The sequence below is a fragment of the Coregonus lavaretus genome (assembly GCF_964263955.1).
Source record: "Coregonus lavaretus genome assembly, chromosome: 3".
NCBI lineage: Eukaryota > Metazoa > Chordata > Actinopteri > Salmoniformes > Salmonidae > Coregonus > Coregonus lavaretus.
Genome location: NC_139990.1, coordinates 52867494 through 52889149, shown reverse-complemented (window position 1 = coordinate 52889149; position 21656 = coordinate 52867494). Strand labels below are relative to the sequence as shown.

At 45.4% G+C, this 21656-nt stretch overlaps 1 protein-coding gene and 1 pseudogene across 2 annotated transcripts; one reads left to right on the top strand and one right to left on the bottom strand.

Moving 5' to 3' along the window:
* The first annotated feature begins 6 nt into the window (after window positions 1–6).
* LOC311121847 (glutamate receptor ionotropic, kainate 5-like) lies at window positions 7–9035 on the top strand. The gene is made up of 10 exons (XM_084158007.1): window positions 7–45; window positions 867–1070; window positions 1738–1851; window positions 2216–2325; window positions 2795–2968; window positions 3315–3480; window positions 4351–4576; window positions 5621–5749; window positions 5932–6053; window positions 7430–9035. Exons 2-10 carry the CDS (start codon window positions 882–884, stop codon window positions 8054–8056), a joined length of 1857 nt encoding a protein of 618 aa, XP_084014133.1. The 5' UTR covers window positions 7–45; window positions 867–881; the 3' UTR covers window positions 8057–9035.
* A 6084-nt stretch (window positions 9036–15119) lies between these two features.
* LOC311107909 (NXPE family member 3-like) lies at window positions 15120–18020 on the bottom strand (annotated as a pseudogene). The gene is made up of 6 exons: window positions 17934–18020; window positions 16747–17520; window positions 16539–16607; window positions 15989–16205; window positions 15794–15875; window positions 15120–15582 (listed from the first exon to the last, which is right to left on the bottom strand). The product of its transcript is annotated as an NXPE family member 3-like (transcript).
* Between the last annotated feature and the right edge of the window lie 3636 nt (window positions 18021–21656).

The window sequence follows — 21656 nt, the reverse complement described above, 5'->3', positions numbered from 1 at the left end:
TCGGAGACGCTGGCCAACAAGACCCTCATCGTCACCACCATACTGGTGAGGTCAAAACCTTTATTATGACCACCATACTGATGAGGTTAAAACATTTTATTATGACCACCATACTGTTGAGGTCAAAACATTCATTATGACCACCATACTGGTGAGGTCAAAACATTTCTTATGACCACCATATACTGAGGTCATCTTCATATACACTGAGTATATAAAACATTAGGAATATTTGCTCTTTCCATGACATAGACTGACCAGGTGAATCCAGGTGAAAGCAATGATCCCTTATCAATGTCAATAGTTAAATACACTTCAATCAGTGTAGATGAAGGGGAGGAGAATGCCGAAGAGTTTAAAGAATGATTTCTAAGCTTTGAGACATTTTAGACATGGATTGTATATGTGTGCCATTCAGAGGGGGAATGGGCAAGACAAAATATTTAAGTGCTTTTGAATGGGGTATGGCAGTAGGAGCCAGGCGCACCAGTATGAGTTTGTCAAGAACTGTAACGCTGCTGTTTTTTTTTACGTTCAACAGTTTCCCGTGTGTATCAAGAATGGTCCACCACTCAAAGGACATCCAGCCAACTTGACACAACTGTGGGAAACCATGGAGTCAACATGGCCAGAATCCCTGTGGAACACTTTTGACACCTTGTAGTGTCCATGCCCCGATGAATTTAGGCTGTTCTGAAGCAAAAAGGGGATGCAACTTAATATTAGAAAGGTGTTCTTAATGTTTTGTACACTCAGTGTATAACCTAAGGTCATGTCAGTAAATCATATCAGTGTCCTGCACATAGTAATACCAGAGTTGACATGCATCCCTCTGTCCCCTCCCTATCCTCTTCCGCTGTGTGCAGGAGAGCCCCTATGTGATGCGTAAGGGGAACTACCAGGAGTACCAGGGGAATGACCAGTACGAGGGCTTCTGTGTGGACATGTTGAGAGAGCTGGCAGACATCTTGAAGTGCTCCTTCAGGATCAAACTGGTGGATGATGGGCTGTATGGAGCGCCTGAACCCAACGGGTCCTGGACCGGCATGGTGGGAGAGCTCATCAACAGGGTGAGCACACGCGCATGCATGCACGCACGTGCACGCACGCACGCGCACACACACACACACACACCCACACACACACACACCCACACACACACACACACACACAGGCACACACACACACACACAGGCACACTCGATAATAAGAGACTACGTCTGCTTAATTAGCGCACAGCATACTTCAATTACCACAATTAGTCCCCATGTGGCTCTTGCCATGGTGCTGACCTGCTCCCCACTCTCTCTGCTCTCTCTGCTCTCCTGACTGATCAAACCAGACTAATCCCATGTTCATCAATTAGGCTTTAATTTGACTGTCTGACAGGAGGTTCCATATGTGGAACACCCAGCCAGCCAACAGTTCTACTGCAGTGGATCTCTGGGTCTATTGTCACTCTGAAAACACTATTTTTCTCTCTGTTTGTGTCACTCTGTCTTTCTCCCTCTGAGAGGTGGAGGGAATGCCATTGGCTCATAGGTACATCTCCAAACCAGTAGTCTCTGGTTTGTTGTCATCTATTTCTGACTCTCTGACTCTCTGACTCTCTCTCTCTCTCTCTCTCTCTCTCTCTCTCTCTCTCTCTCTCTCTCTGACTCTCTCTCTCTCTCTCTCTCTCTCTCTCTCTCTCTCTCTCTCTCTCTCTCTCTCTCTCTCTCTCTCTCTCTCTCTCAGAAAGCAGACTTGGCAGTAGCAGGCTTCACCATCACGTCTGAGAGGGAGAAAGTCATAGACTTCTCCAAGCCCTTCATGACGCTAGGAATCAGCATCTTGTACAGAGTCCACCTGGTAAGACAAATAGACACACCAGAGAAGTTGAGTGTATTGGATTTCACTAACTGCTGTTTGTGCTATCCTGTTTGCTTCATGGGCTGTGACAATGCATTTCTTTGAGGCTATCGAGGATATCTGATTCTGAAAGATAGAATGGGTAGATGGTCTTATAGAGTTCATGGTTGTATGTCGCACACGTTTATCGTTCAATTCTCTGAGGCTCACATTTGTTGCATTATGAACAGCTTTATTATTATTATACTGTACAGTTGCAGGGAAGAACACTGCCCCTCTGTGGTTGAAAGAGGAACTATAGGACAACTATGTAATGTAATACGGCCACTCCAACCTGTCCTATTGCTCTCTGTCTCTGTCTTAGGGGAGGAAGCCAGGATATTTCTCCTTCCTGGACCCATTCTCTCCGGCCGTTTGGCTCTTCATGCTGCTAGCCTACCTGGCTGTCAGCTGTGTGCTCTTCCTGGCTGCAAGGTAAGTGCATGAGAGAGCACCACAGTAACCCAAGGCAACAGGAACAGGAAACTAGTGAGGAACTCTGGGATTGTTTGTGCGTTTTTGGTTGACACAATTGAATAATAATGAGTTGCAGTAGCTTATATACACACCGAATTAAAATGCCTTGGTTGAGATAGATAGACGTTGTGTACAGAGGTCCTTATGGTCCTTTCTCCCCTCAGAAAAAATGTGCTATCTAGAACCTAAAAGGGTTCTTCGGCTGTCCCCGTAGAAGAACCCTTTGAAGAACTGTTTTTGGTTCCAGGTAGAACCCTTTTGGGTTTCATGTAGAACCCTTTCCACAGCGGGTTCTACATGGAACACAAAAGGGTTCTACCTGAAACCAAAAAGGGTTCTCCTATGGGGACAGCTGAAGAACCCTTATGGAACCCTTTTTTTCTAAAAGGGTACTCCTCATCTCCTCTCCACCCTCTCCTACTCCCAGGTTGAGTCCCTATGAGTGGTACAACCCACACCCGTGTCTGCATGGGCACAAGGACATGCTGGAGAACCAGTACACCCTAGGGAACAGCCTATGGTTCCCTGTAGGAGGCTTCATGCAGCAGGGCTCTGAGATCATGCCCCGTGCCCTGTCCACACGCTGCGTCTCAGGGGTCTGGTGAGTCTGTGTGTGTGTGTGTGTGTGTGTGTGTGTGTGTGTGTGTGTGTAGATGGGTAGGTAAGTATATGTCAGTCTGTCTGTCTGAGTAAAGGTCTCTCTGTCACCCTCTCCTCCCTAATTTCTCTCCCTGTCTGTCATTCTGTCACTTTATTTTCCCTGACTCTCTATCTGTCTCTCTCTCTCTCTCTCCCTGACTCTCTCTTTCTCTGGATTAAGAATTATTCTCTGTCTCTCTCTGACGGTCCTCCCTTTCTTTCCCCTCAGTCCTACCTCTCTTTCCCTCTCTCTATCCCCCCTCTCCTTCTCTTACTCTCTCTAACTCTCCCTCTCTCTCTTCTCCCAGGTGGATGTTTACTCTGATCATCATCTCGTCCTACACAGCCAACCTGGCTGCCTTCCTGACCGTCCAGAGGATGGAGGTGCCCATCGAGTCTCCTGACGACCTGGCCGACCAGACCAACATCGAGTATGGCACCATCCACGGGGGGAGCACCATGACTTTCTTCATGGTATGGCCAGACGCTGGGCCAGGGGGGCTGGGAGTATGTAGAGCACGCTTTGAATGGAGAATGACTGGTAGGGAGGTGTGTGTGTGTGTGTTGTTGTTCTACTATTTGCTGACCTTTCTCAGATCTCTCCTATTTGCATGTACAGTGTGTGTGTATGGTAAAGTGTGTATGTGGTTGAGCACAGTGTGTGTGTATGTGTGTAGTTGTTTCCCTATTTGCCGGCATGTCTCTGAGCTCCTGTTGTGTTCTTTATGGCTGTTAGTGTTAAGTGGCTGAGTGTCAGTGTTTGCTTATGTAAGAGCTGCTGGCATCTGTGTCTGCATCTGTGTTTGTCAGTGTGTTTGGAGTGTGTGTTTGAGTGTGCATGCATGTTTGTGAGTAAGTGTTTAGGTGTGTGTGTGTGAGTTTGTGTATGTGTGCGTGTGTGTGTGTGTATCTTTATTGTGTGTATATTCATTCTGCTTACCCAGACCTCCCTTGATGCTGCATTATCCCCCTCTCCACCTACCTCTTAACTGTACACACTACATAAGAGCCCTTCATATCCAACCCATTTTACATCTCACCCAGTTTGTTGCATATATAATACTGTATCTGGTTGCGGTTACCTTGACTCTGTGTCTATGCTGTTCCTTAGCATGCCATATTGTATGTACACTACCACCTGGCGTTTGATTCAGCTCCATCTGGATAAAGGATCATGCATCTGTTTAATTATGAGGAAATATAAATGAGTAAATGTATATATACATCTCTTTTCCTACCCCTCCATCTCTATCCCTTCTCCCCCTCCCTCCCTCCCTCCCACTTCCCTTCTCTCTCTTTCCTCCACACCCCCCACCTCCCTCCCTCCTTTCTCCCTCCCTCCAGAACTCGCGCTACCAGACATACCAGCGCATGTGGAACTACATGCACTCCAAGCAGCCCAGTGTGTTTGTGAAGAGCACAGAGGAGGGCATTGCCCGTGTGGTCAACTCTAAATATGCCTTCCTCCTGGAGAGCACCATGAATGAGTACTACCGCAAACTCAACTGTAACCTCACCCAGATAGGTGGTCTGCTGGACACCAAGGGCTACGGCATCGGCATGCCACTGGGTGAGAGAGGGATGGGAGGATGAGGGGTAGATAGGAGAAGGAGAGAGTATAGAAGGCCTGCTGGACACCAAAGGACTATGGCAACGGTATGCCACTGGGTGAGAGAGGGATGGAGGTATGTGGGGAGAGAGGGATGAAGGGAGGGAGGGATGGAGGGAGGTATGGGGGAGAGAGGGATGGAGGGAGGGAGGTATGGGGGAGAGAGGGATTGGGGAGAGAGGGATGGATGGAGGGAGGTATGGGGGAGAGATTGATGGAGGGAAGGGGGTATGGGAGGAGAGAGGGATGGAGGGAGGGAGGGATGGAGATAAGGAGGTATGGGGGAAAAGGGATGGAGGGAGGGAGGTATGGGGGAGAGAAATTGGATGTCTGCTGGATATCTAGAGCTACTACATCAGAGAGAGAGATGGGAAAGAGGAGAGATGGGGAGAGGAGAGATGGAAATATGGGGAGAGGAGAGATGGGGAGAGAAGAGATGCAGAGAGGAGAGATGGAGAGATGGGAAAGAGGAGAGATGGGGAGAGAAGAGATGGGAAAGAGGAGAGATGGGAAAGAGGAGAGATGGGGAGATGGGAAAGAGGAGAGATGGGAAAGAGTAGAGATGAGGAGAGATGAGCAAGAGGAGAGATGGGGAGAGGAGAGATGGGAAAGAGGAGAGATGTGGGGAGAGGAGAGATGGGAAAGAGGAGAGATGAGGAGAGGTGGGGAGAGGAGAGATGGGAAAGAGGAGAGATGAGGAGAGGAGAGATGGGAAAGAGGAGAGATGGGGAGAGGAGAGATGGGAAAGAGGAGAGAGAAGAGATGGGGAGATGAGAGATGGAAAAGAGGAGAGATGGGGAGAGGAGAGATGGGGAGAGGAGAAGAAGAGATTGGGTGAGAATGGCGGTGAAATGGAGGGAGGATGGGAGACAGGGAGAGACGGGGGAGTGGTACAACCCACAACATCTGGATGAGAAGGGGAGGAGACCTTAAGCCTTTTAATTCCTCTTCCTCTCCATCTTTAATCCCCTCTTTCTCTTCCTCCCTCCATCCTCTCATCCATAGGCTCTCCATTCAGAGAGGAGATCACTATGGCCATCCTGCATCTGCAGGAGAACAACAGGCTGGAGATCCTGAAGAGGAGGTGGTGGGAGGGAGGACAGTGCCCTAAAGAGGAGGACCACAGAGCCAAGGGTTAGTACACTACTCTGTTTCTAATGTCTTTGCAGCTTTGTGTTCTGAATGTACGAATGTAAGATGTGAGACTATCAGGGTCTGTGGTTTTGTGAGTGTGTAACTGTTCTTGTATTATATCAGGGGCATATTGGTGGTACTGTATGTCTGTGTGTATTAACCATCCTGTCACTCCTCCACAGGTCTGGGCATGGAGAACATCGGGGGTATCTTCGTGGTGTTGATCTGTGGCCTCATCATCGCTGTTTTCGTGGCCATCATGGAGTTTGTGTGGTCGACGCGCTGCTCTTCAGAGACAGACGAGGTACGCCCACACTCCTGCCCTCGCCGACACCACAGACCCACCCCAGTAGGTCCCCATGGCAACACACCAACCCTGACTCCCCATCCTCTGTCGTGCAGCGTGTGTGTGTTTGTTGGGCTGCCTCTGGCACTTTATGTGTGTATGTGTGTGTGTATGTGTGTGTGTGTTTGAATATGTGTTCGTCGGGCTGCTTCTAGCACCATTTGCGTGTGTGTGAATGTTGATCAGTGTGTGTCTAGTCTGTGTGTTTCACTGTTGGGTTTGCTGTGTATTGTGCATGGGTGATGAGGGCTGCTATTTTTACAACTAAACCTCAAATTTCTCCTGTAAACTCAGATCAGGGTCCAGTCACGTGTTGTGATGATGTGTGAATGTACTTGTGTTGGCATGCTATAGTACGGGTGTTGGTGTATGACCGCATGAGGGTATTTTGACTGTGATCAGAAAGTGTTCATGTTTAGTATAGGGTATGGATAAGCCAATATTGTGATGCCAATATTTGCTTGCATAAGAAGCAGTGTGTAATGATTTCCCTGGCATTAAATGTCATAATGTATCTTCTTTTACATGCCTCACATGTATGCTGGTACTCTTCGTTTCCATTCTTGGATCACTCATCTCTCTGTGTGTCTGCCGCACCTGTCATTCTGTCAATCAGTGTCTGTTTTCTGACAATGAATACTGTTTCTGTTTGTGTAAGAGTATTATTTATCATTGTTATGATTTTGTAGATTAGAATATCCCATAATGTCTATGTCTATGTGTCCTTGTTGATGCATTTTGTTGGAACTTTTTGTGCAAGTGTGTGATGCTGTTGGAATGTTAAGAGGTGTGTATGTGTGTGTGTGTTTGGGTGTGTGTGTGTGTGTTTGTGTTGTGTGTCTACATGCACCTCAGTTTGCGGGCCTGCCTGTTTGTTCATAGTTCATTATGTACCATTATATATTATATATAATATGTAATGAACACAATTTGTTCTGTTCAGTTGGTAATTTGTATGGATTGTATTAACTCCCTCTGCTCTTTGGATATTCTCCAACCTCTATTCATCTCTACATCTCGCCTCATGATCTCCAAACCATTTCTATTCATTGCCACTTTCATTGCCATCCCCCCATTTCTACCTTTCTATACCCTCATTCGGTCCTCCTCTCCTCCTACCATCTCTTTTACTCCACCTCCGCCCTGTTTCTGCTTTCCTTCTCTTTTTTGCTTTCCCTCTTTCTTCCCCCCGCCTTCCTACTCTCCCCCTCTCTATCTCTCTCTATCGCTCTCTCCCTTTGCCCTCCCTCTTTTCCCCCCGTCTGTCTACTTGCTTTTGTGGCCCCCTGTTCTCTCCTTCCCGTCGTCCCTCTGTCTCTCCTCTGTCCTCTCAGGTGTCTGTCTGTCAAGAGATGCTCACCGAGTTCCGAAACGCCGTCTCCTGTAAGAAGAGTTCCCGTTCCCGTCGTCGCCGCCCCCTGGGCAACTCCGCGGTCCTCCGCCACCCCACCCGCATCGCCCTGGGGGCCCAGCGGCCCCTCCGCCTCGTACGGGAGATGCGCCTCAGCAACGGCAAGCTCTACAGCGGCTCGGGACCACTGACTGGGGGAGCAGGGGGGCCAGGAGGGGGTGTAGGGGCTGGGGGAGGTCCCTCAGACATGGGCCCCGGGCCTCAGCGACTCCTGGAAGACCCTCTGGGGGCCAACACCACCCCTCCTCACCCGTCCCAGCCGCAGGCCCCCGTGGCGCTCCCTCGCAGCTGCACACACGTCAGGATCTGCCAGGAGTGCAGGAGGATCCAGAGCCTGAGGTCAGGGATGGGGTCCACGAGGATCCCCCCCTCATCTGCACCCCTGCCCCGCCTGCCCCCTCCGCCTGTCCCCTCCTCTTCCAACACAGACAGCGAGGGGGGAGGGGGGTCCAGCCCCCGGCGGCTCCCCCACAGCACCCCTGCAGCCTGCCTACCCATACCACCCCCACAGAGCAGCATCAGCACAGACCTTCTGGGGGAGCAGGACTAAGACTGACAGACTAGGAGAGGCTGGAGGTTATATGGGGGGCAAGTTAACGGCGGCTTAACTGATATTTGAGCTGCTCAGTGACGCACTATTCTGCGACCCTCCGTACATTGGCCTCCAGGAGGGAACTACAGGGAGAGGAGGAGGGAGACAGAGAGAGAGATAATTAGAGGGCACAAAGACATTGTGAGATGTGTGATGAAGCAATGGAAATGATATATTTGCACAGATACCAAAAGACACACCCATACAGAAGGAGAAAGACTGAGAGACTTCCTTTGCTCTCCAGCGCGCTGCCCAGCTGGTTCTGATGTTAGCCCAGTCTGTTCACAGAACCATGCTCTGCTGTGTTCTAGCTTTGTGATTTTCTTGAAGATGGCTGCTCGGTTCTTATCTTGACTTACCAGTGGACCAATCAGGACTGAGCTACACTGGATAAAGCAGTCAGGTAACGCACATAAGATGATGCCAGACCTACTGGTTTCTCTGTTGGTCTCTCTCTGTTCTCCTCTCTCTCTCTCTCTCTCGCTCTCTCTCTCTTTTTCCCTTTCTATGATACCACAGACTCTCATCTAGAGCGGCCAGCTCTTCGTCTCTGGACGGTGACCACTGGAGTAGGAGCACACATCGATCCTGGAGGACCTTTAATCTATGTAACATACAACAACAACAGAAGACTTTAAAACTGACTCAGAGAATTATATGATTTTCCAGATTTTTTTGTTGTTGTCTTTGATGTTTGGTTACCATTGTTCTAAGTGGCAGTTACAGAAAAATAAAGACTATATATGTGACTAATGTGGTAGATCACGACACACTATGAAGACTCCCCTGAGGTGTACTGTGTGGAGGAGGTGTTTTGTCCATCCGTGCACCCCGTAGCTGCTTTTGAAACGACATTGAAGAAGGCGGAGTTGGCTGGAAATTAGTTGCAACAAAGTCAGCATATGCATAATATAATTGCTGTGTGTGTGTGTGTGTGTGTGTGTGTGTGTGTGTGTGTGTGTGTGCAGATGTCTGTCCTTACAGTAAGTGAGAGGAACAAATGATCATACCATTTCAGTGTAAGTGTATGATAATCAGAGGCTTTGAGATGTGAAATGACTCGTTATTCTGGAGAATACTTGCCAAGCCTTTTCTCCTCTTTATCTCTGTTCATTGTACAGAGAGAGAGGAAGAGGAGAGAGAGAGAAAAAGGAGAGAGCGATGGAGAGAGGAAGAGGAGAGAGAGAGAAAGATAAAAAATAGGAAATAAACAGAGAAACAGAGAGATAAAAAGAGGACACTGTATCAGAATGACAAATCCCTAATTGAACTACTTCCATAATGAGATCTCTCCTGGTCTGGTAATTCTGGGCAGCATCTTGCTGGGGGCTTGGCTGTGCTGCCAGGAGGCTGGGACTAAAGCTTCCCTGCTCTACATCACATTGAGCTGGCTGTCTGCAGCACAGACGCCTGCCAGAGCTCCACACCACCCTGAGCCCTCTCATTACACCCTGTGGAGCTTTAGATCTGGTAATTATTCCCCTTTAATAACTAATAGCCACCCAATGACTACGGAGGAGACTGAGGTCATGGATTAATGTTATAAAAGTATGACGGGGAATAATGTTACAGGGTTCAAGTCAATTCTTTGGTGGGTCTCTGAAGCCTTTCTGAGGCTTTCTGCTGCCTCTAATGTGTCTCTCTCACACATACACCACAGATAATCACACACACACACACACACACACACACACACACACACACACACACACACAGTGACAGACAGACATAACCATACAACCTACGAAATATATAATTATCTCTGTGGTCTTCTCTTGGACCCACAGTGCAGCAGTGAAACAGACACGCACAGCTGCATAGGTCACCATATAGTCTGTGGTTTCTGTCTAGTCTCAACTCAATGCTGTGAAACCACTGGATGGCTTTGTCCCAATACACTTCATTGGCCTCCTTTCCTCGTCTCCTTTACTACACAACAATTGATCTTACAGGCCTAGACAGGTGAAAGCACTGATGGAGCTCTATCCTGTCCTTTCACCTATCAGTGGTGAAGAAGGAAAGAACATAAGAAAAGGAAGAGCTTTGAGTATTGGGACGTATATGAATGTCAGGGGGAGGGAAGGAGGGGTGGCCAAAGTGAATCAGAAATGTGTCTGTGGGGAGAGAGGTCACTCAACAAAACAAAACTTTTTTTGTTTACTTTTCAGTTCTGTTATTTTTTCATGTTTCTATACTAGTGCTAAATGGATTATTAAAAGAATGACGTTGAATATTATTATGATTACATTGTTGTTATTATTATTATTATTATTATTATTATTATGATTCCTATTGAAGTACGGGTCTATAGGAGGATGCTGCTGTTTTGGGGAGATGGGTGGAGGGTACGTCCTCTCCATAGCAACCACCTGGTTTTAAAGCCTATAGACACACAAACTCATTTGGAATAAAAAAAAATATTCAAGCTGGCATGATGTATCGTCTGTACCTGCAGTGTTAATGTGTGTGTCTGTGTGCACGCGCGCGTGTACGTGGGCACTTGTGTGTTTGTCTGTGTGTGCACGTGTACACATTTGTGTGTCTGACAATTTGTCCCCTATTGCATGTTTCTCAGTTTCAGACTGAGCACCTAATTGTTTGTGTGGTATCCATCTTAGTTGGGTCGTTCCACTGAAATAGTGCCTTTGGGATAGTGTAATAACTATTGATTTCACCTATTTTAACATTCTGTCATAAAGAGCACATGTTCAACTTCATAACAAACATGTTGTTTTCCCATCTCCAGAGGTTTAAATAAGAAAAATTGCTTTAAAAGGTGACAATTAAAGTAACAGGGTTGACTAACAGGGTTGACAATTTCATCTTAAACCAGCCAAGCTTGCTGTGTGCAACAGGGAGGGGCAATTGAATGCACGCTTAACAAAAAAAAAGTAACTTTAAAAGGCAAATGAAAAGAGCACATGCAGGGGATGTAAAAAACCTAGAGAGGCTTGTAGGCACCTACCCCTTTCAAATGGCTGTAAAAAAAGAAAGAAAAAAAAAAGAAACCATCCAACATTTGTAAAACAGATTAGTGCTGAAATTTCTTTTTTTGTGTGTTATTATTAAATAATAAATTGACCTATGTTGGTTCAATGACTTCAATTCCAGTTAGTTCAGGGTTTTCAAATCATTCATGAGAGAAATCAACTCAAGAACTATGTGGGACGTTGGACTGAAGGGAGTTGTAGTTTCCATTAAGCAAATATTCAACCTAGTTCAGCGCAGAAACGTGGTAATTAACTACAATGACCATAATCCATTGCATCTGTTGTTTCTGGCTCGTACAGAGATGGTCGTCATTAGTTGCCACAGCCATAAACAAAGTCCTAAACCCCACCTATTTTTACAATGTATCTTCTTAAAATGTGATTTTAAACCTAACCTTAACCACACTGCTAACCCTCACCTGAAGCCTAACCCACACCTTAAACCTTATGCCTAACCCTCACCTTAAGACCAAAAAGCTAAATTTTGTTTTCATGAATTTGTACAACATAGCCAATTTTGACTTTGTGGCAGTGCGATCTAATGGAAACCGACAGAGACAGATACACTTTACCGCCTGCTACTTTAGATATACACAGACTGCATAGACCGCATGAGAGAGGAATGTACACACAATGACTAGAGGGATAGAGACAGTTGGTGAAAGTATGCCTTATCTACACTATAGATACAAAGGTATGTGGACACCCCTTCAAATTAGTGTATTCGGCTAGTTCAGCCACAGCCATTGCTGACAGGTGTATAAAATGTAGCACACAGCCATGCAATCTCCATAGACAAACATTGGCAAAATAATGGCCTTACCGATGAGCTCAGTGACTTTCAAAGTGGCACCGTCACAAGTCAGTTCGTCAAATTTCTGCCCTGCTAGAGCTGCCCCGGTCAACTGTAAGTGCTGTTATTGTGAAGTGGAAACGTCTAGGAGCAACAACGGCTCAGCCGTGAAGTGCTAGGCCATACAAGCTCACAGAACGGGACCACTGAGTGAATGCCAGGAGAACGCTACCTGCCCCAATGCATAGTGCTAACTGTAAAATTTGGTGGAGGAGGGATAATGGGCTGGGGCTGTTTTTCATGGTTCGGGCTAGGCCCCTTAGTTGCAGTGGAGGAAAATCTTAACGCTACAGCGTACAATGACATTCTAGACAATTCTGAGCTTCTAACTTTGTGGCAACAGTTTGGGGAAGGCCCTTTCCTGTTTCAGCATGACAATGTCCCCGTGGACAAAGCGAGGTCCATACAGAAATGGTTAGTCGAGATCGGTGTGGAAGAACTTGACTGGCCTGCACAGAGCCCTGACCTCAACCTCATCGAACACCTTTGGGATGAATTGGAACGCCAACTGCGAGCCAGGCCTAATCGCCCAACATCAGTGCCCGACCTCAGTAATGCTCTTGTGGCTGAATGGAAGGAAGTCCCCGCAGCAATGTTCCAACATCTAGCGGAAAGCCTTCCCAGAAGAGTGGAGGCTGTTATAGCAGCAAATGGGGGACCAACTCCATATTAATGGCCATGATTTTGGGATGAGATGTTCGACGAGCAGGTGTCCACATACTTTTGGAGTACTTTGATGAACTAGTAAAATGATTTTGTCAGACAGCTTTGCAGCTGCTACTGCCCGAGCAGAGATGAGATGATGACTTTAAGGAATGAAAAATAATATAGTAATCAAATCAAAATTAAGTAATATACACAATTGAAATATTTTATTATTTCATAGTAATTTCCTATTTTTCTATTGATGTCTGCCCTGTCTGTGGACCTGACAGAGACAATTAAATATTTTAGTTTTGGCAATTGAATGTTCATAATTTTTGGCTTGGAATTTCCATAAAAAAAGTTATAAAATAATTTAGTCATTATTTCATAATGCATTTAAGGCAATTTTTTTTATCAAAGCTGAAATCGAAAACCATGATTATTATTTTAATAATCTAACCGAAACCAAACCGACCTCAAAAAGCAATAATCGCTCAGCACTAAGACAGATAAACAAATAATTAGAGATTTACAAAAAAATTTTTATAAAGGAAAATAAACAAAAAGAGGTGGGCCTCCGCCTCCCCCTCCACCCCCAATCCCCATCTCCATCCCATCCCATTCCCCCCATCCCCACACAGCCAGTATATAGATATAGATAGTCTTTGCTACCGCAGATTTTTTGGAACGTTATAGCTATGGACAACTACAAAAGTCTTCTTACAGCTCTCAAAAACATTGCTGCTCTGGGTTTAAGTAGAGAGACTACTTTCTGGAGGCCAATGCCATTCTGACTCACATGTCATTGAATGTGTGGGTGGGGCTAAGACTTAAGAGGGTGTGATCTATGCTGAATGGGCATAAACAAAAAGAGCTCTCTAGGTGTGAATATCTCCAAATCGTTAAGGTCATTTTCTCATACTTATCTCCAAACTGGCATAACAAGTTTATCAACTTTTAAAGCTTTTAAAGGATAACTTTCCCATGTTTCCTCCAACTACAATGTATGATAAACCATTTTGAAGGTCAGTCTGTACTTTTATAAAAAATTAATTTATACGCAAAACGACGCCGGATTCAAAACTTAGAATTGTTTAATTTAAATTATTATATAAAATTCTTGCTACCAATATAATGTTATTTATATGGGGGATACAATCTTCCCAGCTCTGCAGATTTTGCTGCGAAGAGACAGAATCATTAGATTTTGGTACTGTCCATTTGTAGCTTGTTTTTGGACACAGGTCCAGGAATGGCTAAAGGATTGCAATATTTACCTGGAGCTAACCCTGCAGATAGCACTACTGGGTGATCTGAAAAGTCATAGTCAATCGATCAATAATATAATAATACTTTTAGCAAAAATGTTTATATTCAATTTACGATCTGTAGAAACAATGAGAATAGAAAGGTTCAGAACTTTTGTAAAACATCACAGTACAGTTGAAAAATATATGGCAAATAGAAATCCAATATGGATGGTGTTACGAGATAGATGAGAGGTGTTGAATGGAGCTGAAGGATGGGACTAATAACAACTAATAACAACAAGATAACTAATGTAAAGCATACTGTGTCCATAATAAGTATATAGGTTATAGTTTGAGAGCTTTTGTGAAAGAGCACAGTTAGAAAAATATGGCATATAGAAGCAAACCAGATGGACATCATGAAAATGATCGGAGGAAGTTCAGGAGTAAAAACAAACTAAATATAATTATTGTAGAATTTGACTGTGTCCATAACATGTATATAGTGTGTATGGGCTGGAAGTAGAGGCCTAAGCATTGTTGTTCACTAGTTTACTCCAATTGGGGAAGGGGTGGTGGGGTTGGAAAGTAATGAAGGGAAATATATTTTAAAAGGATATGTGTGTGTGTGTGTGTGTGTGTGTGTGTGTGTGTGTGTGTGTGTGTATGTATGTATGTATGTATGTATGTATGTATGTATGTATGTATGTATATATATATATATATATATATATATATATATATATATATATATATATATATATATATGTGTGTATGTATGTAAATATATATATATATTTGCGAGAAAAAAACATATGGGGAATTGGAAGTGATGCAGACAATTACATTGATGGAAGTTACAATCTATCTGAAATATTAAAGCTGATCTACCCCCTAAATTAAAAAGTTGATCAACTTTTAAAGCAGGATAACTTTCCCATGTTTCCTCCAACTACAATGTATGATAAACCATTTTGAAGGTCAGTCTGTACTTTTATAAAAATTAAAAAATAAGCAAATCACTTACGTTTGATATAAGCCTCAATAGAGAAATCTGGACACAACTGTTCATAGACAAATGTGCAGGTATTTTTTTTTTCACCCCACATTGAGAGTAACGATCATAAACAGGTCCTTCAGTGTGATGGGACAACAGGTAAAAACACAGAATGTACATGTACGGTATGTAGAATTTGGGATTTCTAGGCATTTTTCTAATATTGTATACTATAGGTTTTGAATGATAGAGAATTCGGACATAAATCAATCTCAATCTGCTAGCTCTACCCTGGGCAGACACAAGAGAGGATAATGTCTATCATGTTCTTGATGATGATAGGCGGCGGGTGGAGGGCATGGGGGAGGTGGTGGGCAAGGGTCATCTCCCAGGCGTCTATCAGCATGACATCCAGACCCCTGAACTTGGCCCAGAGCACCCCGTCCAGCTGCACTGAGAACCAGTCACTATTGTACAGGCTCACCTTCGGGTCCAGGGCCTGGAGGTTGGCCAAGCGCAACACTACCAGGGTCCCCGGAGCCCGGTCCAGAAGCCGCACCACCGCCCGCCGAATGTGGCGTAGTCTGCAAATGTAGACCTGCACAGGGAAGGTGCTGAAATGGGACCATATGCTGATACACACCACAATGCGAGGCCCTCCAGTCAGGCCATCCAGCTCGTTACCTACATAGCGCATCTCACTGGCGATGACAGTGTTGAAGCGGATTGGAGGACCGTTGGGGCGGCGCACAATTGGCCCAGCGTCGTCCAGGGTAGGGGAGGGAATGGCCAGCAGGGATGTAGCTCAGTTGGTAGAGCATGGCGTTTGCAATGACAGGGTTGTGGGTTCGTTTCCCACGGGGGGCCAGTATGAAAATTAAAAAAAATAATGTATGCACTCACTAACTGTAAGTCGCTCTGGATAAGAGCGTCTGCTAAATGACTAAAATGTAAATGTACTTCAGCAGGATGTTGTGGGTGCTGTCCACCGCCAAGTAGGGCCCCACATTCTTAGGACTGTAAAGATTGAACTCCTTCAGCTCTGTCACAAAGAGGAACGGAGAGTTGGGAGTTGGACAGACAGAAGAGAGAGTTAGAAAGCACCAGAGGTATCAGAGAGTGAGCAATGTCACAGGACTTGCAGACAGAACTCACCTGGTAATAAGGCGTTGAGGTACTCGAACCACTGTCTGACAGTAGAGTCTCCGTACATGTACACCACCTTGCCCTTCAGACACTGAGTGGCAGACGAGTCGTTAAACTGGCGCATCACACCATCACCCAGCGCTCGCCATGACCCTTGGAAGTAATACCCGGAAGGAGTGATCCTGGTAGACTGTCTTCATGCTGCTTCTCTCCACGTCTGCTTTGTCTGAAAAAGGAAAGCAAGCATCTTGCACCGGCTAGCATGATCACTTTACAGGTAATAGAGGTGCTTTCCCACCTTACACTACTGTAGATGCAGTAGTGGGCTCGAATACTGTCCTGCACACCCAGAACCACTCCAGGGTTGAAGTATACAGCCACAAAGCAGAGCAGAGTCTCTATGCTTTATCTTGGCCAGGTCGCAGTTGTAAATGAGAACCTGTTCTCAACTGGCTTACCTGGCTAAATAAAGGTGAAATAAAAAATAAAAATAGGCTGGCTAGCTAGCGTTAAAAAGATAAACACACAGTTGTACCGTGGCATCTCCTTGCTCTCCTACCTTTTTTCTCAGGCAGCACAATGACACTCAGACCCTGAAGGATGAATGTGAACCTTTATGTTTACACCACTGAGAAATAATTGAAAGAGAATCATATTTAAAATGTTAAATAAACCCACAGCAGCAAGCAATCTGATACATTGAAAACAAAGTCTGTGATTCAATTAGACACACTTTAACTCACATACGGATTGTACCCCTCACTAACCTCTGGAAGAGCAATGCCTCTTTGTTGGTGAGTAGATGTTTCACATAGTTTCCTCTGCTAGCGTGGTTGATCCGTGTGTCACAGCTCAGCAGCTTGGGCTTGTAGCAGTACCAGGGCTCCCCTGTGTGGGGGTCTGTGTAATTGCACAGCGGCTCCTGGTTTGTCGGCAGACACAGGTTACATACAGTTGTTTGGGACAGTTTTCCAGAGCGAAAACAAACTCTTAAAGAAAATCCGATCGGGCCGTTCCTCTCGTCCTAGAACATGAACTGCCTCACTAGGATGGACCAGTGTCACCTCCACCTGTGCAGACCCCTGCCATAATAACGGGAAAATGGCAGAGTAGGTCCCATTCCTGTGGTCCAGCACATGTCCTGCAACGCCTGCCCCCAACTTGGAGGAGTGCAGCCGGGCCAGCAAGAAGTCTCCACCATAGCTCTTGGGACGCCCCTAGAAATCGTGCATATGGACTAGAGCCTCCAGCTGGTCCCCCACATGCCACTCTCTCCTGCCCCCTGCTGGCAGGATCACAAAAAGGCTGTGTGCAGGGTCACTGGTCTGGTTCAGGGAAACATTCACAGAATGGGGCTGAGGCTGTGGCCAGGTGATGGACTCCAGGAGGTCACGCTCCTCCAGAGCCTCCTCCGGTGAGGGCTCCTGGCCACAGTAACTCTGGTTGCGGCTCAGAAGAGAAGGGCCCTCTGTGATGAAAGCTGGGTGGATACTGCTCTGGAGAAGGTAGATTGTTGACACCGTCTGGCAGTTGAGCTTCTGCTGAGGGAAGAGGAGAGGTCACCAACAGGCGTGCTACACTGGAAGCATATGTTTTGCAGAGCGTGCTACACTCCCATTAATTTCAATGAAACCTGGACGTAAGCAGCACAGCTCTGTGAGAGGCTAGCGCTGTTCAGTGTAAAATTACGCTATTTTTCTGTTTTCAAGAATTTGACACACGGCTCACACCTGAGAACATTTGGTAAAGTGGCTCGTGGTCTGCTCACGCCGGTGTAAAAAATCTATGTGTCTAGTGTAGCAGCTAAAAACCTACAGTTTTCGCTAAGCCCCAGTGTAGCTCCCCTGTGAGGGGAGAGGGTGGTAAAGGAGGTAAATGGTGATAGAAGCAATGTGAGATAAATGAATCATGTTTGACCTGTAAGTTGTTTTGAGTGCAGATGGCTTTATCCTACCTCCAGAATGTTGCTGTACAGGAAGAAGAGGCATGACAGGGCCAGCAGGAAGAAGATACAGATATATTTGGACAGACTCCTCCACATGATGCCTGTCCTCTGTCAGCCTGATGTTGGCACAAAGAAGCAGGTAACTGTTCGCCCTATGCGTGTTTGCATGTGTGCATAAATAGAGCAGAATTAGAAAATATGCATTAATTTAATTTAGCAGGCTTCACATCTTGTTGAGCACAGGAGACCTGGATTCAAACCCCGGTCACTCACACTTTGGCTGTAAAAGTTGAGTCTTTTCCTAGACCGATTGTTGATCATATCATACAGTATTATATCCACATGTACACTTACCTCCATATGTATTTTGACAGCGAAGCTAAAATCTTTAATTTGTCTCTATACTCCAGCATTTTGAGATCAAATGCATCTAGTCCCCCCATTTGAATAAGTATTCTGACAAATTCACATAGTGTTTTAAAGGCCCAATGCAGACTTTCTCTCAATATTAATGAATTTCTGTGTAACAATTAGTTACTTTACTGTATTAATTTTCTATTCAAATGTTAAATTATAGAAAATATATATTTGTAGGAAAAAAAATTCTAGCTAAAATTTAGCTAGCACTGTCTGGGATTGGTCTGAGCAGTAGGGCTGAGCAATTAGTGCTTTTTGAGGTTGGTTCAGTTTCGTTGTTTAAAAATAATAACGAATAAATGCATTATATCGGTTCAATGCTTTAACAGAATAAAACAATTGATGGTAGTGACTGCCCATTACTATCACTTATTAGGCTAGCCATCATTTATTCACATTACTAAAATAAAATATTTTGGTTGTTTATATTATTTTGTTTTTAGTATGATGATTACCATTTCATTAATAAAACCACAATGGTAGTGACTGCCCATTACTTATAAAAAATAAATAAAATATTTAGTCACATTACTTTAATAACATTTCAATTGTGTAGATTAGAATTTTTTTTTTTTTTTTTTTGATTACTTATTTTATTCCAAGTCATGTCATCTCTGCTCAGGCAGTAGCATCCTTCAGGCTAATAGGCTAGCCTAGCTGGCTAGCTGCTTGCTATCTGACGAAATCACAATTTCAGTAGTTCTTCAAAGTAGATAAGGCATACTTTTAAGACTAAATAACTATCAATCAATTAGATGTATTGTCGGATAGAGATACCTGAGCAACCGCTTTCTATCCCTCTCGTGTCTCTCTATGTCTGTCTGCTGGCCCCACAGGCAGGCTTGCCTGGCAAGAACCAATGAGAACAGGCAGTTGTAGGCGCAATGGCTTCTGGTCATTGTAAATTAGTTAATTACCAAATTTTCTGCGCTTAACTATGATGAGTTGGCCAACATGTCCCAAAGAGAAATCTCTCTAGAGAAACGGAACATTGAGCGCACAGAAGATAACAAAATAAATGGAATTCAAATAACTGAACCCTCGTTGGTCAATTAGTTATTTAAAAAACGAAAATAAACTGACATTTCGGTTAATTGCTCAGCACTACTGAGCAGACTGCAGAAGAATGGGTGTGGCAGGTGAGGCTTCACCCCCTGGTCAAAATCAAATGTTATTTGCGTCGAATACAACAGGTGTAGACCTTACATGGAAATGCTTACTTACAACGATGCAGAGTTAAATAAGAATTAAAACAAACATGAGAAATAAAAAAACAAGAATGCAGCTCTATACAAGGAGCACCATTACCAGGTCAATGTGCAGGGATGTGGTAATTGAGGTAGATATGTACAAGTAGGCAGGGGTAAAGTGACTAGGCATCAGGAATATAAGAGTAAAAAAGTAGCAGCAACGTATATGGTGGGTGTTTGTGTACATGTGTGTTAATGTGTGTGTGGCGTCAGTATGTGTGAGTGTGTGACTGCGTTATTTTTTGTCAATTAGCATACACTCTTATCCAGAGCAACTTACAGTCAGTGCAGTAATTGTTGTACTTTTTCATACTGGTGCCCGTGGGAATCAAACCCACAACCCTGCTATTGCAAACGCCATCATTTACCAACTGAGCCACTGTGTGTGTGTGTGTTGGAGGATCAGTGTGTGGTCGAAGACGGTGCAGTTGCCATACCAGGCGGTGATGCAGCCAGTCAAGATGCTCTCGATGGTGCAGCTGTAGAACCACTTAAGGATCTGAAGGCCCATGCCAAATCTCTTCAGCCACCTGAGGGAGTAGAGGCACTGTTGTGCCCTCTTCGACTGTGCGGGTGTGTGTGGACCATGTTAAGTCATTGGTGATACGGACACAGAGGAACCTAAAGCTCTCGACCCGGTCAACTACAGCCTGTCGATGTGGATGGGGTCGTGCTTCCCCCGTTTCCTGTAGTCCACGATCAGCTCCTTGGTCTTGCTGACATTGAGGGAGAGTGTCTCTGAACTCCTCCCTGTAGGCGGTCTCATCGTTGTCTGTGATCAGGCCTACAACCGTCATGTCGCCAGCAAACTTGATGGTGTTGCAGTCGTGCGTGGCCACGCAGTCATGGGTGAACAAGGAGTACAAGAGGGGACTAAGCACACACCCCTGGGGGGCCCCAGTGTTGAGGGTCAGCATTGCAGAGGTGTTGTTGCCTACCCTCACCCCCTGGGGGCACCCCTTCAGGAAGTCCAGGATCCAGTTGCAGAGCGAGGTGTTCAGTCCCAGGGTCCTGAGCTTGGTGACAAGCTTGGAGGGGATTATGGTGTTGAACACTGAACTGTAGTCAATGAACAGCATTCTCACATAGGTATTCATCTTGTCCAGGTGGGAGTGAGCAGTGTGACGTGCAATTGAGATTGCGTCATCTGTGGCTCTATTGGAGCGGTATGAGAATTGGAATGGGTCCAGGGTATCTGGAATGATGGCGTTGATGTGTGCCATGACAAGCCTTTCAAAGCATTTCATGATTACAGATGTGATTGCAACAGGGCGCTAGTCATTTAAGCAAGTTACCGTAGAGTTCTTGGGAACAGGAACAATGGTGGTCAGGGAGAGGTTGAAAATGTCAGTGAAGACGCTTGCCAGCAGGTCTGCACAGGCTCTGAGAACTCTGCATGGTATTCCGTCCGGTCCCATGGCCTTACGAGTATTAACCTGTTTAAAAGTCTTACTCACATCACGTCAGCCACGGAGAGCGAGACCACAGTTGTTCCGGGACAGCAGGGGCTCTCATGCATGGCTTGTGTTATTTACCTCAAAAGGGAGCATATAAGGCATTTAGCTGGTCTGGGACAGAGGTGTCATTTGGCAACTCTTGGCTGGAGCTTCCTTTGTAATCAGTAATAGTCTGCAGGCCTTGCCACATCCGCCGAGCGTCGGAGCAGTTGTAGTTGGATTCCATCTTATATTGTCCTTTTGCGTGCTTGATGGCTCGACAGAGGTTGTAGCGGGACTTATGTGTTCATGTCCCGTCCATGAAAAGCAGTAGCGGATATCACCGGTAAGCCATGGAGTCTTCGTCGATGCACTTCTTGATGAAAACTTTGATTGATGATGTAAACTCCTCGATGCTGTCGGATGTGTCCCAGAACATATTCCAGTCTGCACTAGCAAAACAATCCTGTAGCATTCCTCAGATCATTTCGGTACTGTGAGCGTCATTGATACTTCCTGTTTGAGCTTCTGTTTGTAAACAGGAAGCAGAAGGATAGAGTCGTGGTCTGATTGGCCTGATAACTTTTGGCTGTGTTTACACAGGCAGTCCAATTCACAAATTGGTCTTT